The following is a 16,896-nucleotide window of genomic DNA, read 5'->3' on the forward strand; positions in this document are numbered from 1 at the left end:
TACTTTATCTTTGAGTAAGAGCATCACTTTTAACATACCATATACAATAGTAACTGGTGATTTTACAAGGTTAAGAGAAGTCAAACTGGGCACCACATGCTTTTGTGCCATAAATATGTTTACAGTGTACAGTACAATCCTGGCATGAGTATAAAGTTAGACTTGGTGTGGTTTATTATTTCTTTCCTGTTTTTTATATTTAATCTATGAAAACATGTAATTGTATATAGGTTAATCCAGGCATTTACATGTTTTTTTACTTTTAGCACAAGTGCAAACAGGAAGGATTATTTCTGAGTTGTGACCACAATTCATTGTGTCTCTTTGCCAGTTATGTTAGAATTAAGGATTAAAGTTGTAATTTAAGTATTTTTAGTTCTGTTTAATTTTAAGTAAAAAAATAAGCTTTTATCTTTTCACTGCCTTATGCATACAGAATCAGACACATAGACAAGGTCTTCTAGTCAGTGTAAGACATTCACCATTTTTCATATATTTTTTCATTTTAACATTTAACAGAGCCATTTTTTCATCATAGCTTGGATACAAAAATGTAATTTTATATACAGTAGTTAAATTGCTCACCACTTCTGAAAACATAAAGATTTAAAGTTAAAAACCCCTCTTAGTCACATTATTATCTTGCCCAGCAGTAGTAGTCCATGTAACCATTTAATTTTTTCTTGGATTATTTTGTAGGTCATTTTGGAATTTTGCAGGTAAAAAGTAATATCAATAAAGTAAACTGTTACTTCTGTGAGGATCTTCTACTTTATTCTGGTCTTTAAAGACCAGAACATTTCTATTTGCCCATCAGACCCTTAACTAAGACTGGTACTCTACAGAAAGATATTCAGTTAATGGACCTTGAAAAACCAAAGTAGAAGGTTCACACAAGGTGAAACACGCCCCCATGCTTCCTTTCAGTCCAATGGGTTGACTTTTCCACTTTCCAATAAAGTTCTCCCTTGTGCCCCACTCCTTTGTCTGTCACCCACTTGCTATCTTTCTTCCATCTGGAAACTGTTACTTCTTGAGTCATCTTCTATGTAGCAGCATTAAAATCAATCACTGAGCTGCTTTTAGACCAGCCCGGTATTCACTGTTGTGGCTGGGATGGCCCAGGCCAGCCTTTACCTCTTTAGCTACTGGGATACCACACTTAAGACAAATAGAATAGGACAAAGCCAAAAATACGGTGGCAATGGAAATTGTCTGTTAACTAGTGGAGCATAACTATTGGAAGATGGATTTCAGATTTGGTGTGGGAGTTTCAAAAAATATAGTCTACTGTATATGTATTTGAACTTGACTATTACAACATCAGTGAGACTCAGACTGTCTGTTAAAGGGGCATGCTCTTTCTCTCATTTGTGTGGGTTATACTTGCAAACATGCAGCTGGAGAATATATATAGAGTTGAATTTGGACAGAAATGTTGCCTCATTATGACATACATCTGCAGGAAAAAAAAAAGTTGAACGATTACTCTGCTAACAAATGTTGGGAGTAGTTAGCTTTTTTAGAGACTGTATGCCCATTGGATAAAAGGATAGTATTTATTGATATTCGTACTACTAGGAGAGTTCATTGGTCAGTTTGAGAATTACTGATACACTTAGTTTTATTGAATTTCTGTGTTTGCCGTGGCTAGTTCATAACAGTTTTTTCCCTTTTTTATATATGTACAGTATATAAAATATACCTGATGATAAAATATTTTGTGCCAATACTTAATATGGATTTGTATCAGTTATTTGATCTGAAGCCGTATATTCTAGGCAAAATGTTCAAAAGGTCTGTTGTCCCTGTTGGGAACAGAATTCTGTGACCTATTGGTAAACAAGTTGGCTGGACAAGCACGTAAGAATTCCACAGTAGAATACTTCTATTACTGCATCTGCTACAATAACTACATGGTTGTGAGATACCCTTTTTGTGGGAGGAGTTTAGTAAAGCCTTGGGGAATGAATTTCAGATACTAGATAGATCCTAGTAAACCATTTTTATCGATTTTACGTTGATGTTTGTGGCCTGGCAAAAAATGAATAAATGAAAGCTTGACTTTAAACAATACTTTGGACAGAATCCATAAAGCAAACATAGTTTATTAACATTTATTTCTGGTACAATATACCTGTGTTGCCCTACTTTGCTAATGATGTATGCTTTTTCTAAATGCAGAAGTACCATAAGTGCTATTGGCTGGTCTGACAAGCCTTTAGCGCTTGTGCTAAGCAACAGTGTCTAAATTTGCATAGCATAGTCCACTAAATGGTGGACTGTGTAAATGACTATGCAGTTCCTTGTTTGTGAATCTTTTTCAACAGCAATCTTTTTTAGTTTAGTTGACAGATAACTGTATCTACATCTTTTGGCTTGCCCTGCTAATTTGCTGTGAAGCCACAGAATAGCCATTTCAGATAAAGTACAGGTAGCCCCCAGGTTACGGACATCCGACCTACGACATATGAACAGGGACGCAGCTGCAACGCATGCGCCTCAGTAACTGCCGCTCCTTCATCTTCAGCCTGGGGATGCTGCTAGCTGAGGCTGGACAGAGGCTGGAAGGGGCGATGTCGCTGTTCGCGCAGTATTTTCACTGCCTGCCCACCACACACGGCTGCCCGTTCTTTCTCGGTGGGCATATGGTAATGCTGCAAGTGGTGACCCGGTTGTGGCTGAATGGAGGCCATTGAGGGTGAACGGGGCGGCGATGGGGTAGCATTGTAGTGTTCCTCGGATGGCTGCATGTTGAATGGGGGCGGTGGTGCGGCGGACACTGCAGGCAGCATACTATAGTGGAGGTGACTGTGAGGTGGGCTGGTGATGAACCGCCCCTCGCTGCCCCCATTCATTCTCAATAGCAGGTCTGCTTGTACTGTTACGCACATAGCAAAGAAGTTGTCTCGTCAGTACAGGGTGGTCCAGATCTAATCATGCAGATCCAGATCGTCTGGATGACTATGATTTATGCAGGGACAATTCCAGTTCGGTGCGAAGATGATTCTTCATGTCGTCGGTTCACTCACTTCTTGATGGTCCAGGTTTTTTCGGGTGATTTTTCTATGTAATAAACTGAATAAGTTATAGCGTAATGAAAATGGATGGATGGAGATCTGGACCACCCTATCTATACATCAGACGTGTTGACGTCTGGTGCCTTCCTGCTGTGATAACGTGTACAGTGCTGTTCAGAAGAGCTCATCTTAACCTTTTGTCTTCACCCTTCAAGAATGTCTCTGAAACACAAATCTGATGCAAGTGCTGGTGATATAGTAAAAAAGAGAAAAACCATCACCATTGAAAATAAAGTAGAAATAATAAAAAGGTCAGAAAGAGGTGACACTCCATCATTCATTGGCAGAGCACTTGGTTACAGTCAGTCAACAACAGCATTTATTAAAATAATATACCTGTTCTGACTTGCATGCAAATTCATCTAAGTACAAACCTACAGTCCCTATCTCGTATGTAACCCGGGGACTGCCTGTACTTTTGTACAGTATGTTGTTTTAGTTCTTGCTTATAAACAGTGACACCCTGTGGCCAAATTGAACATTACAGGAATTGCAACAAATCAATGTTGGCTTCCGTAGTAAAAAAATTATGTTCCACTCCAAGTGAACATCTCATCAATCAGTGATGTTTAAAGAGGCAATTGATCAACCTGAGATTTTTATATATTGTCCATCCATAATCTGAAGCTTCCATTCAACAGTTTCAGGTTGTTATATTAGAGATTCTATGTTGAAATCTGTAGTAAAGTCTTATTTAAATTATTTATGTTTTTCTTCCCCTCCACCAATAGATATTAATTGAATTTTGTGCTGGAGGAGCTGTGGATGCAGTCATGTTAGGTAAGTTCTTGGTCAACATAGCATCTGCTCTTAATTTGCAAGATAGATTATTTTTAGATTAAATGTCCAAGCTGTTTGTGATTGATAACACTTAATATCAAGAAGGTGCAAATCAATGAAAATGCTACCACAAGGATGAATAAATATAGGAATAGCAGAAAAAACAAAATATGTAAATAAACCCACAGCCACTCTGGGACTCTCTAAATGACCTTTGGACCTCCACACCCTTCACTACAACCTGGACCTTTACCTCAGACCAGCTGAACATTTATCCCACCCTCCTCCTGTTTCTCTACACTCAGCCTTTGACGTGAGAGTGGTTTTGAGCCAGGAGTGGTCTTCCTTTTTCTCCAGGAACACCATCCTAGAACTCCTCTGAGTAGGTCCTGATGTTTCATCTATTCCAAAGCCTGTAGTTGTCCTTGAAGGGTCAGAGCTCCTGTGCAGCTACCCAACTAACATCTCAGCTTTTTCAAGTTGGTGACAGTTTCCATTATTTTCCTCTAGTGGCCAGGAAATGTTGTAACCTTTGGTAAATCCTTCCTGGTCTTACACTCTTTCTTCTGTTATTATTTTTCTAATGCCCTCAAAGAAGTATACAAGCTTCCTCCCAGGACACGCATCCCTCATACTTGTGCTCATGCTAGTTCCATTTCCTGTTTCCTTTACTCAGTACACATATAGGTAAGATTTCCCTGAGTGTGTTCTGTCTCTTGTACTTGTAGTTTTTAAATAATTTTTAATCATTATTTTTACTTCACTTTTTTGCTGTTTAAAATATTATTTTCCTGTATTTACACAGGTGTGATTTTTACAGTATACTTGCTTGACATTCCTAATTCTTGAGATGTAATATACCATTTTCATTATGCAGTACTTGTTTGTAACCGAAATGTATACTGTATGGCACACACAAGTAATAAACACAGTACAAAGTCTTGAAAAAAGCTGCAAATCTATCAAATGTTCATAAGATAGCCATCAAGAAGATACAAAGCTAGCTTACTAAAACAAGTTTACAAGTAAAATAGAAAAATTTAGCTTTTAAGCTAAAATGGTTATTGTTTACTAAGCAGCTTTTAAGTTCTTCTTTGTCTTTTCTTTTTTTAATTTACAATGTGAACTTCTGTACTAGACACACGCTCCCTCACTGTCAAAACTTGGACAAGAAGTCCTGTTTTAAATAAACAACAACAACAACATTTATTTATATAGCACATTTTCATACAAACAGTAGCTCAAAGTGCTTTACATATTAAAGAATAGAAAAATGAAAGACACAATTATAAAACAAAATAAATCAAACATTAACATTGAATAAGAGTAAGGTTCAATGGCCAGGGGGGACAGAAAAACAAAAAAACTCCAGACGGCTGGAGAAAAAATAAAATCTGTAGGGATTCCAGACCATGAGACCGCCCAGTCTCCTCTGGGCATTCTACCTAACATAAATGAAACAGTCCTCTTTGGATTTAGGATTCTCACGGAAGGGCTTGATGATGATGATGGTCACGTAGACTTCTGCCTTTTAATCCGTCCATCATTGTTAGAGCATCATGAAGCTTTGAGTAGGTGGTGGTGGCGCAGGCCACCACCACAAAGAAAACGGAAAAAGAAACAGAAAAGAGAGTAGGGGTCAGTACCGATTTTAGAGCCACCATGAATAGTTATTTTGAGGAGATTGAACATATAGAGTATCAGGATTAAGTTAAATTAAGATTAAAATGAAGTTATAAAAAGGCCATGTTAAAGTACAAAGGACAATATATAGTACAAAGGACAAAATAAAAAGACCTGAGTTCATTAAAGTAACGTTTCTTGTTGTTTGCCCAATTCTTCTGTTTATTGCTCTGCTTAATAGTAGTGTAAAGGCTAATATTCTGGTCATCTCTCTCCCTCTGGTAAAGTCTGTCTTGCTGTTTTGTTTTAAGGAAGTTCACTTCCGAAAAAAAAAAAGACACCACTGCTAGCTTAACTGCCATAGTACTTTGCATAAATGAGCACCACAACTAAATTACCATCAAGCTTAGAAAAGCAGATGTTGGGGAAAAAAAACTCATCAAGCTTTTTGTAGTAGAAATTGGCTGATTTAGATCAGTGGCTGGTCAATTGAAGTATCACAGATATTATTATTATTGCTCAGTGCCATTTGTTCAGGTTTGATTGCTAAATGGTCAGTGTCTGTATAGAGTTTCCATGTTCGTCGTTAGAGGACCTTTACATTTGTTGAACTTCGTAAATCAAGTTGATAATTTATTCTAGAAAAGCCTCATTGTTTCATTTTATCTTGTAAAGAAAATTTCTGGAAACAGCTGGAATGGAAAACTTATTTGTTTTTTTGTATTTTCAGTTTTTCCATATTACATTAGGATTATCTCATGTTGGCTAATGTTCACTTATTCTTCCTTTTTGCATGATTATAGAACTAGAGAGACCTTTGACAGAACCACAAATACGTGTGGTTTGTAAACAGACCCTGGACGCACTCTCTTACTTGCATGAAAATAAAGTCATCCACAGAGACCTGAAAGCAGGAAACATACTTCTTACGTTAGACGGTGATATTAAACTTGGTAAGAAAGCAATAAGGTATTCCTTTAATTATCTTTCAAGTTTTTCATTCAAATGTTATTTTAAAAAAAATGTTCATATTTGTAAAGGCTTAATCTAATCAGACAAATCCTGAATGCTTTTAAAAATGCAGTTTGTTGTATAACGTTATGTAGAGAGTTTATTATAAAGTAGTAGTATAAAAAGTTAAATATAAGTAAGAGAGAAGTATTAGTATATTCTTTATTTAGAGACATGAATAGCTGCTTTCATTGAATAATTTTAGCATTCTTGGTAATTTAAAATAAATATCATTTACTATGCCATTTTTTTCTGTTAATCATAGTGTGGCACCTTTGTAAAATGAAATGAACTTAAATACAACTCTTTTATTTTTAAAATAACAACAATGTAATTAATTGACAGTGAGCAATATTCCCATTTTGGTGTGCTTATTTGAATGTGCAAAACTTTTGAGTTTTCAGTTTAACAGTTAAATTGCCTACCGAAAGTTTACATAGGAGATGCAGCACTATGGAGGTTTTGGACAACTTAGATCACCCATCATGCTGAGAAAGTTTGTAATAATTAGCATTTTCTTTAAAAAAAAAAAGTTGGTTTTTTTTTTTTTTTATATATTTTCAATTATATGCAAACAATAACTGGTTAAAGGGAGGAAAAGCTTCTTTCTGTGAAAAATGAAAAAAATGCTATATACTGGTGTGCAAACTTTAAGTATACTGTGGAGCTTGCAGTATTAGAATATTGAATATATCGGGTGGCTAAATGGAGGAGGTAGTATTGTTTTTTTCTTCAATTTATTGTGTTTTTTAACTACATTTTTTGTGTCTTGGTTTAATTCGGTCTTGTGTCTGATGCTGTCTTTTGGATAAAGGTGTATTTGATCATGAATAAATGGTTTGAAGCATTAATTGTTATAAAGAGAAAACAATTCTGATTGGTAGTAATTTTTCATTCCAATAATGTGTTTCTACTTTTAGACACTAATGTGGAAACAGAACTGTGATTTATAGTAATTTGAAATCAACACTGAGTGATTTTTAATAATCTAGGTGTATGTGATTCAGTACATAGAAGGATAACAATTAAGTAACCCTTGCACAGCCAAGAATAGCTAGTAAATGGAACATTAATTCCAGGCAGAATGTCAAGCAAGGACAGTAACATGGGCAAGTATGTTGCTGTTGACATTGCAGTGTGGCATGTGGAACTCATAAAGGTGAAAAAAATGAAAATACAAATAAACTGCTTTCATAAAGAATTTTATGAAAAGATTGAGGACCATGAAACAATGAATAAAGCAAAACCAAGGAAGATAAAATGACAGCTTACATTGTTTAACAAACTTTAACTTTGCAGCTGTCCTGTTACCTCAGTCAAACATGAAGTGTAAGAATATGTGCTGGCATAGCTATTTACTGACTATCTAGGAGACTGTGAATGTTTTGATCCAAGGTTTAAAATGCCAGATGTAGGCAAAGTAAACTGCCTGCACCTTGAACAACTAGACATGGCTACAACATGGGTTACAACACATTTTATACATCTAGAAGATAACTCTGTATGTGGCTGGAGCACAAAAAAATAGCCTTACACTGTTGTCTATGGGGCTATTGGCTTGTTTCTACAACCCTCTCTAGTCTGGGCACAGTTTATTCAATGGTCACCAAAAAACCTAAAATGTAAATGGTCAAATTTCATAAAACTAAATTGAAAATGAAGTGGCAGATGAAAACAGAACAGAGATTAAAAAAATCATTTAAAAAGATGGAACTACCTAAACTGAGACAAGCAGGAAATAGAAGATTCCCAGTTGAAAATTTTCCTTTGAAGAAGAAATAATATAGCACCTCATCCACATGCTGAAAAGAAAAACGGCAGAAGTCATGTCTGGAATTGCTTTTTTTTTTTTTTTTAAGTTTAGAAATTTTAATACTTATCAAAAAAAAAAAAAAAAGCTTGGCTTTTGTTATTACCCCAATTATCCCATTGCGAAGTTAGTTCAGAAATAGCTCGATCAGATTTGAGTTTTAATCGCTCAACTTGTATTGTCACAAAGTTGTAAGGGGAAACAAAATGATAGTGTCATCAATCACTGTCTTACACAGACCCCAAAAAGGAATAGAAGTTTTGCATTAATTTTCTGTTTGTGTTAAACACGTTCATAGATGAGGATCCCTCAGATTTCTAACTGGTTTATATAATTCACAGTTGCAGGCAAAACAAATCATGCACTGTTATGCACATGAGACTGCGCAGACTGGCATTACTAAAATCAGCTGTGAGGCAAGTTTGAGATGAAGTGGCATGGCTTGCCTATACTGGTGATGAAATGAGCTGCTTCATTTGTTAATACCAAAATAAAATGTATTTTGTGCACAAAGCACTGTGATTATGCCAGTTAGCAGAAAGTGTAGAATGGCATGGAGTGCCAGTAATGTAAAGTGGAGTAATGTAAAGCTGACTTCATGCAGGTAATTAAAGTTTGGCCAAATGTATTCAAAAAAAAGGGTAGATTAGGAAAATTATAGCTCCAGGATTTTCTGTCATTTAAAATTGAATCAAATTGACTCATCTGTTAAATATTACTATTATTAAAGTTTTTAACTAGCTAATGATGCAAACATTCAGTCCCAAGACTGAGGAAGAGTTTGTGTTCACAGTCCATCTGCAAGTTAAACAAAGTGTCTAGAAATATGATGCCCTATTGTTAACTCTTCCTGATTAAGTTATTTAAGTTATCAATTTAGTTATTATATTATTATTTATTACATACAGTATGTATAATTTTATTAATGATTTTTGAATGTAGAGTGGTTGGGAGCACCCACCACATGCTGAACTACCTGGATTGGGGCCAGAGTTCAGCGTGTGACACTTCAGGACCATACTGGAACAATGTGAGGTTTATTTTACGCTGGAGTTGAGTGTATAAAGTTGTGTACAGTTCAGAGACACAGAGTGGGAGCTTTTTCCCATGGTCCATCTGCTTGTTGAATGAGGAAAGTGCCTAGAATTACATGATCCCCTATTGTTAACTCCTTTATATTAAGTTATTTGTTGTTAAGCTATTCATTTAGTTATTGATTATCACATTTATATTTCTGTTAATGATTTTTGTATTTTTATAAAGTTGTGTTTTATTTTTATTGTTCTTAAAGGAACAGTTTTTGGAGTTGAACAGCTAAGCATTTCATTGCATATTGTACTATGTATATAATTTGTGACAGGTAAAATTTGATTTGATAGTTGGGTAAGTATTTGATGAGTATACTAGTATTTTAAAGCTGCTGTTATTAGTGTTTCTGAGTGATACAGTGGTTAAGGCTTTGGATTTCCAATCCTGCAGTTGTGGGTTAAAATCATACTTCACCTATGTGTACTGCAAATGGAAAAACAAAAGAAATATAACCAATTGTGTCTCAAATGTTGTAAGTCACTTTGGATAAAGACGTCAGGCAAATGAATAAATGTAAATGTGTTAGTGTTTATCTTTTCTATTACAGAAAAAGGAAAAATATTGTTCACTTTAATAGTGGAGGTATTTCTAATAAAAAGCTGTTGGATTTCTCTTTTTGCTGTGCTATCGAATAGGTTTTGAGTGTGACAGAATTTCACTGGTATTGGTCTTGAATACTGAAATTCTGTTATGTTATCAAATTCAAAGTACATGTAAATTAGGTTGTAGTATGTTTATTTCATGTCTGAACTAGTGTCCTGGCTGCCAAAACTGAAAGCCACTTAGAATGTTGTGATATTTTAATACAATTATTAAATAGAACTTTACAGTAAAATAAGTGTCAGAGGTAAATGACAGAACCCATAAAAAATAAAACTTTGACTTTAGACATACCAAACTTATCCATTAAAAGCAGAATAACTTAATGAACTACTTTTTCAGTTGTTTTTAATAAACTTTAAGATTTCCATAATCACGTACTGTGTTTATTTTCTTGTAGCGGACTTTGGTGTCTCTGCCAAGAATACTCGAACCCTCCAACGAAGAGATTCCTTTATAGGAACTCCATACTGGTAAATAACTTTTTTTTTTATTGATAAAAAAATCTAATTAAAAATTGTTTCAAGTTTTATCACTTATAATCATTTTGAAAGAGTGCAATTGATTTTAATGTGAATGTTCAGATATTGAGTTTTGTCATGGCTTTAATGCTCATTTTGTTAAAAATGCTGATAGTCAAAAATCGGAATTTTCTTTTTGTTTGTTTCTCTACAGGATGGCACCAGAAGTAGTCATGTGTGAAACCTCTAAAGACAGGCCCTATGATTATAAGGCCGATGTTTGGTCCTTAGGAATCACATTAATTGAAATGGCACAAATAGAACCACCACATCATGAACTTAACCCCATGAGAGTGTTGTTGAAAATTGCAAAAGCAGAGCCTCCTACATTAGCGCAACCTTCAAAATGGTACGATTCATCACTAAAGTCTGTAGTTTTCTCATTAATGATAACTGTTTAAGCAAATAATAATATTTTGACATTCTAATTGTAAATTTTAATAGATACCTGTTGTTCAAAACTGTAGCTAGTAAGGAATCACACAGGGCGACTCTACCACTCTGTTTTTAATTAGTCAGCATCTCGGTGAGAGAGAAACTCGGGACACTGGAATCAAAGTACAAGCTGCAGATCTAGCTCTCTTAGCCTGTGATAAGCTTTTCTGCACAACAATGGCTTCCTTGGCTGGGTGTGCTACTTGTTAATTAACCTGCCATCAGCTCATTAACAGTTTTCATTTTTTTTCTTCCATTATATTAATATTCTTTATGGTGCATTTTTTCTGCTTTACTGAAATATATATTTTATCCCTGTGCTTCCGAGAGTACAGTTTCTCTATCCCATATTACTGACCTTAACATATTGCTTTTAACTTTGTATATGCTCAAATATTATAGACTGACATTTACAAAAATTAATTCTTAAATATCCAATACCTTTTTCAACTTCATTTTAAAAGACAGATTTTTTTTAAATGTGTTTGCTGGATGTTGCCAGACTATGCTGTCTGGCCTGCTGTTAAATCAAGACTTGAATTAAGTGCACTTAGATAACTAAACATTGGATTGATGAATCCTGCTTTCTTTGTTTATTTATTTTGTAAGTTCAGAAAGTAGGCAGGCATACACATTTCTCAAAAGATACTGTTTATTGCAAAATTTTCTGGCAATTCATGATTCATTTATTAAAGGCAAAAATGAATGTTAAGTTATTGTAAAAATATCCACAGGTTAGCATTATCTTAAAGTTCATTTATGCTTACGGAATAAGTTTTATGCAGTATATGTGGTGGTTACTTTTATTGTTCCACTTGAAATAGTGTACATATATTTGTTATTTTAAATTAACCCTAAATTTTATTTATATACCGAATATACTATTTTTTCCCACAGGTCTACAGATTTTAATGACTTCCTTAGAAAAGCTCTAGACAAGAGTTTGGATAATAGATGGACCATTCCCCAACTTTTACAGGTACAGTAATCCCTCCTCGATCGTGGGGGTTGCGTTCCAGAAGTAGAAACCATATGTTTGTATGGTTATTTTTATATATTTTAAGCCTTTATAAACTCTCTCACACTGTTAATATTATTAGAGCCCTCTAGACATGAAATAACACCCTTTAGTCAAAAGTTTAAACTGTGCTCCATGACAAGACAGAGATGACGGTTCTTTCTCACAATTAAAAGAATGCAAACATATCTTCCTCTTCAAAGGAATACTGTACGTGTCAGGAGCAGAGAATGTCAGAGAGAGAGAGAGAGAGCGCGAGAGAAAAGTAAACCATCAAAAAATCAATACGTGCTTTTGGGCTTTTAAGTATGCTGAAGCACCGCGATAAAGCTGCATTTTTTTAGAGGAGTGTCCGTATCCTCTAGGCAAACAGCCTCTGTGCAAACAGCCCCTCTGCTCACACCCCCTCCGTCAGGCGCAGAGAATGTCAGAGAGAGTGATAAAGACAAAGAAAAGCAAACAATCAAGCACTGCACGGGAAGCATATCGTATGTCATTGAGGAGTTTTAGTTAATACGTAATACTTGCTCTGATTGGGTAGCTTCTAAGCCATCCGCCAATAGCGTCCCTTGTATGAAATCAACTGGGCAAACAAACTGAGGAAGCATGTACCATAAATTAAAAGACCCAGTGCCCGCAGAAATCCGCAAACCAGCGAAAAATCTGTGATATATATTTAGACTTGCTTACATTTAAAATCCGCGATGGAGTGAAGCCGCGAAAGTCGAAGCGTGATATAGCAAGGGATCACTGTATTTAAAATAGGTGTGCACATATGTCTACAGCTGGACTGATAAGTCTTTTGAGCATCACTAAGAGAGTATTGAGCAGGCCTATAGCAGCTAGTGCTATTGGCAGTGCTTGAAGTACAACCATATTACTGGCGGTGCTGTGTATTGTTGATGTTTTGCAGTTTTAATTTTACATGACATTTAATAACTCCCCAATAATATAGAAGAGACAAGGGGGCAATGTAAGGTGCCTGTATACCAGTATATGCATCTATTGTTGAGGGCAGGATTACAGGGAAGGTGCAAGGCAGGGTGTCACGCAGAGTAAATACATATGCAGGCTATGGTCATTTTAGCAAAATCAGTTCACTTAGGATTAATCAGGTTGAAGTTTAGTAAATTTAGTACTTGTGTTTTAATGTAAGCAAAGTGATGTCATTCTTGCCTCACAGTGACATGGTCTGTATTTTGCAAGCTCTCCCCATGTATTTACAAATTGACTGGCATGAGTGAATGTCAGGCTGAAGTTAGTTATTTATTTGCAACTCCTTATGTGGCTGGCTACTTCACTTAAAGCTCCTTAGGTAGGGTGGCTTGGCTCTTTCAACAACCTAAGGATTTTCTTAAAAATTCAACAGTGTAATCAGTTCAGATGTCTTGTTAATGTGTTATTTATTGTTGTGTTTAATGTACAATGACTCTCACATGCTCTTTTCAATACTCTGCGATTCTCAATCTGTAAACTGTGTAAAATAACACAGAATGTAATGGGGGGAAAAAAGTCGGCACCATTTAGGAAAAAATATTTAAGTCCACATCTATCAATTGTTACAAACCCTGGCAGAACATAACCACTGAAAAAACAGAATTACAGAAGCAAAGTAGGATATTAAGAGTAATATAGATTGGTGAATGGGATGTGTGGAGGAGGGGTTTTGGGGGAAATATGTCAACTCTACTTAAGATGCCGACTGTGAGCAGACGAGCAAACAGGGAAATGTATTCTCACCTCAAAATAAATAGGAGCAAGAGTCTGTGATAAAGTAATTTCTAATTTCCTTCAATGGCAACAAGTTTGCCTCATAAACACTGAAAATATGTTTTATTAAATTGATAGTTTTGCTGCTTTACAGTAGGTTTTAAGGCATTTTTATTCAGTTATGAAACCATGTCCCCATTAGCCTTATTGTAAGCTGGAAGAACAGACAAGGTATTTTCAAAATGTTTAAGTAACGCTTCACTTTAAAACAAAATTTTATGTGGTACATTAATATATACCATGATTGTGAAGACTTGAAAAATGCCAAACTTATCCTTTAAGAATGAACAGGATTGATTGTTTGAGTCTCTCAGGGAGGGACAGGCCATTTAGTGCCAGGGTGTAGTGGTTACACTCCTTTGAACATCTTCTAGAATGCAAAGGTTTTTTTGGTAGTATGATTACCAGAACAGTTCTCAATACTATTTATTAATATTCATTTGCATATTTTAAAATATAGTTAAAAATTATAAGTGCCAGAATTAGTTCTGTATAATTGTCATTCAAAACCATTACTGTGCACTATAAATTATCAAATTTAGAAACATTTCTCAGGTCATGGTGCTGATGTTCAACATGCAAAACTATTTGGTAGTTAAATATCAATACAAATTTCATTTTAGCTAAACAACAGAGAAAACAACATTTTATGAAGTGCTGTTTAAACCTGTTGTTGGACTTGCAGTGCAGCTTTCTTACAGTTCTGGCCAGATTTATATTTCATACATGGGTAAACTTTGGTGAATCATAGTTCTGGGACAAGTATAAATTCCATGTGTAAGACCTGCAGAAAGAGACCTAGTAGTACAAATTTCTGACTCTCCACTTTCTCTTAAAGTATGTCAGTTTGTTTGGGAAATGACACTGCTAATTAGGAGTATTGCATTTTAAAATCCATTATTACTGTATTGTATTTTGATTATTATGGCTGTAAAATTTAATTAAGAACTAAACGATGTGGCCTCAACATATTCTATTTACTTTGTGTTATAAATAGACACCAATGAGAATATTTAATAATTGAATGATCCACATGTACGGTATAAATACTAGAGTTAAAATACTCAACATATTTTAAAGATGACCCACATGATATTGTGAGCTAATTTGATCAGTGCACTGGGAATGTCTTAGTACATGTGTCACTTGGGGTTAAAGTCACAAGTCAGTTAATAAAATGAAGGTGAACCATGTTTTTTTTTTTTTTTTGTATTTTGAATTCTGTATTCAATTTGAATTATTAGAATATAAGGTAAACAATATATTATTTGTTTTACTAAAGCATCCATTTGTGACAAGTGTGGCTGACAACAAGCCTCTTAGGGAGCTTATTGCTGAAGCTAAGGCAGAGGTAACAGAAGAAATTGAAGAGGCAAAAGATGAAGAAGAGGAGGAGGAACCAGAGGCACAGCTGGTAGGTTAATAGAAAAATGTTTATTCATACTGTAAGTAGATTTTGAATATTGTGCAGATGTTGGCCTGTGTTTGAGTATATAGTGAGGCTTCTCTTTATAAGGATGAGTCTTGTGAGTGTATTTTAGTTTGATTTCCTTGGTTATGTGCATCTTGAAACTGTATTGCAGACAGTTGATTGCGACTAAAAAAGAAATAAGTTTGCTTTGTTTTCCTGACATATTAACCACCAAACCTTCATCTGTTAAATTAAGTAATATTAAGCATGTGGTTTTCTTAGTTCTGTTTCTCATACTATACTTTGTTTTTTTAAATGTGGATAAATAGTTTCACTCTGGCGGGAGATACTGTATTTTGTTACATAGTTTTAATTGAAATGTGTATAAGTAGCAAATTATTGAGTTTTGAAAAGTAATTTTATTATTTTTATTTGCTTGTTTTTACTTGGGTTACCTTGATCTTAAGCTTGTTCCTGGACACCAGCGTGCTTCTTCAGATGCCAGTATTGCAAGCTCAGAGGATGAAAAATTGTCCCAGTCTACTTCTGTTATGGAGTCTGTTTCTGAGAGACTTGAGCCTGAAAATGTGGAGGACAAAGTCAGTGACAAACTATCTGACGAGGGTATTGGAACAAGTGAAGCTGACAAGATGGAGAATGAAAAACTAATTGAGAACAACATTTTAGACACTAGTAATGAAGATATTGGCAATGGTGAAGATATTCTAATGGAAACTGAAGAGCATTCACCCGAAGAAGGAAAGGTAGAGACAATTTCTGACCTTCCAGTTGTTTGCATTGAGGAAAAGACAAATGAGACAAATGTTACCATCATTGCAGTTGATGAAGAAATGAGCAGTGAGACAAAGGAAAAGAGTGATGAAATCCTGGAACAGAAAATGTTACCAGAAATTAACATAAATGAAGTTTCTGAAGCAGGAATAAAGGAAAATAAAGATGAATTGACTGTGAAAGATAATTCACTTGATGTTTCTGAACCGGGTAAAGTGGAAACTAAAGATGAAGTGACTAGGAATGATAAATCACTTCTAGTTTCTAAACTGGATAATGAATCACCTGAAGAGGATACCACAAACCCTACTCATGAAGAACAAAAGCCGGAATTCAAAAAAGAAAGTGATGTTGAACATGGGGTTGAAAATTGTGACAATGATTTAAGTCAAAGCATACATTTGCAGGAACAGATCTTTACAAACAAGCAAGAAACTGAATCTTCACACAATGAAGATGATAATAAAACAATAGACACATCTGAGACCTCTGTACCTGGGAACTGTAAGATTGTTCTAAAGGTGACTGAAGAGTCCTCAAAAGAAGATGAAAGTGCAGTTTTACTAAATGAGACTGAACGTGTAGAACTGCCTATAAATTCCACTGTTTCTGAGTTAAATGAAAATGGAGGAGACCAAAGCAAAGGAAGAGCTGAGGAAGTTATTGTACCTGTTGGGAAGGAAATGAACAAAGTGGCAAATCAAAGCGACGAGACTGAGTCTGACAAAACAAAGGATAAAGAGAAAGACTCAGATTCAGGGAGCAGCTGCCCTACAGATAATAATAGCATTGATCTGAATTTATCTATTTCTAGTTTCCTTACTAAAAATAAAGACCCCGGTTCAGTCTCATTTCAGGTAGGAAAACATTTATGCACTTGTTTAGATAAAATTGAAGAAGTGATTTTTAAGTTAAAATCAAAAATTACTACTGCATTTTTGCATTGTATTGGTAAA

At 35.1% G+C, this 16,896-nt stretch overlaps 1 protein-coding gene across 2 annotated transcripts in view; it reads left to right on the top strand.

The window, feature by feature from the left end:
• Window positions 1-16,896, top strand: part of slka (STE20-like kinase a) — a 105,844-nt gene that overhangs the window by 49,261 nt on the left and 39,687 nt on the right. For both annotated transcript variants that reach the window (XM_039734423.1, XM_039734432.1), the window contains exons 3-9: window positions 3,812-3,860; window positions 6,287-6,436; window positions 10,394-10,466; window positions 10,669-10,863; window positions 11,847-11,928; window positions 15,020-15,151; window positions 15,616-16,797. In XM_039734423.1, coding sequence (XP_039590357.1) covers window positions 3,812-3,860; window positions 6,287-6,436; window positions 10,394-10,466; window positions 10,669-10,863; window positions 11,847-11,928; window positions 15,020-15,151; window positions 15,616-16,797 — 1,863 coding nt within the window. The remainder of the gene's footprint in view (window positions 1-3,811; window positions 3,861-6,286; window positions 6,437-10,393; window positions 10,467-10,668; window positions 10,864-11,846; window positions 11,929-15,019; window positions 15,152-15,615; window positions 16,798-16,896) is intronic.

The sequence above is a fragment of the Polypterus senegalus genome, chromosome 1 (genome assembly GCF_016835505.1).
Source record: "Polypterus senegalus isolate Bchr_013 chromosome 1, ASM1683550v1, whole genome shotgun sequence".
Taxonomy (NCBI): domain Eukaryota; kingdom Metazoa; phylum Chordata; class Cladistia; order Polypteriformes; family Polypteridae; genus Polypterus; species Polypterus senegalus.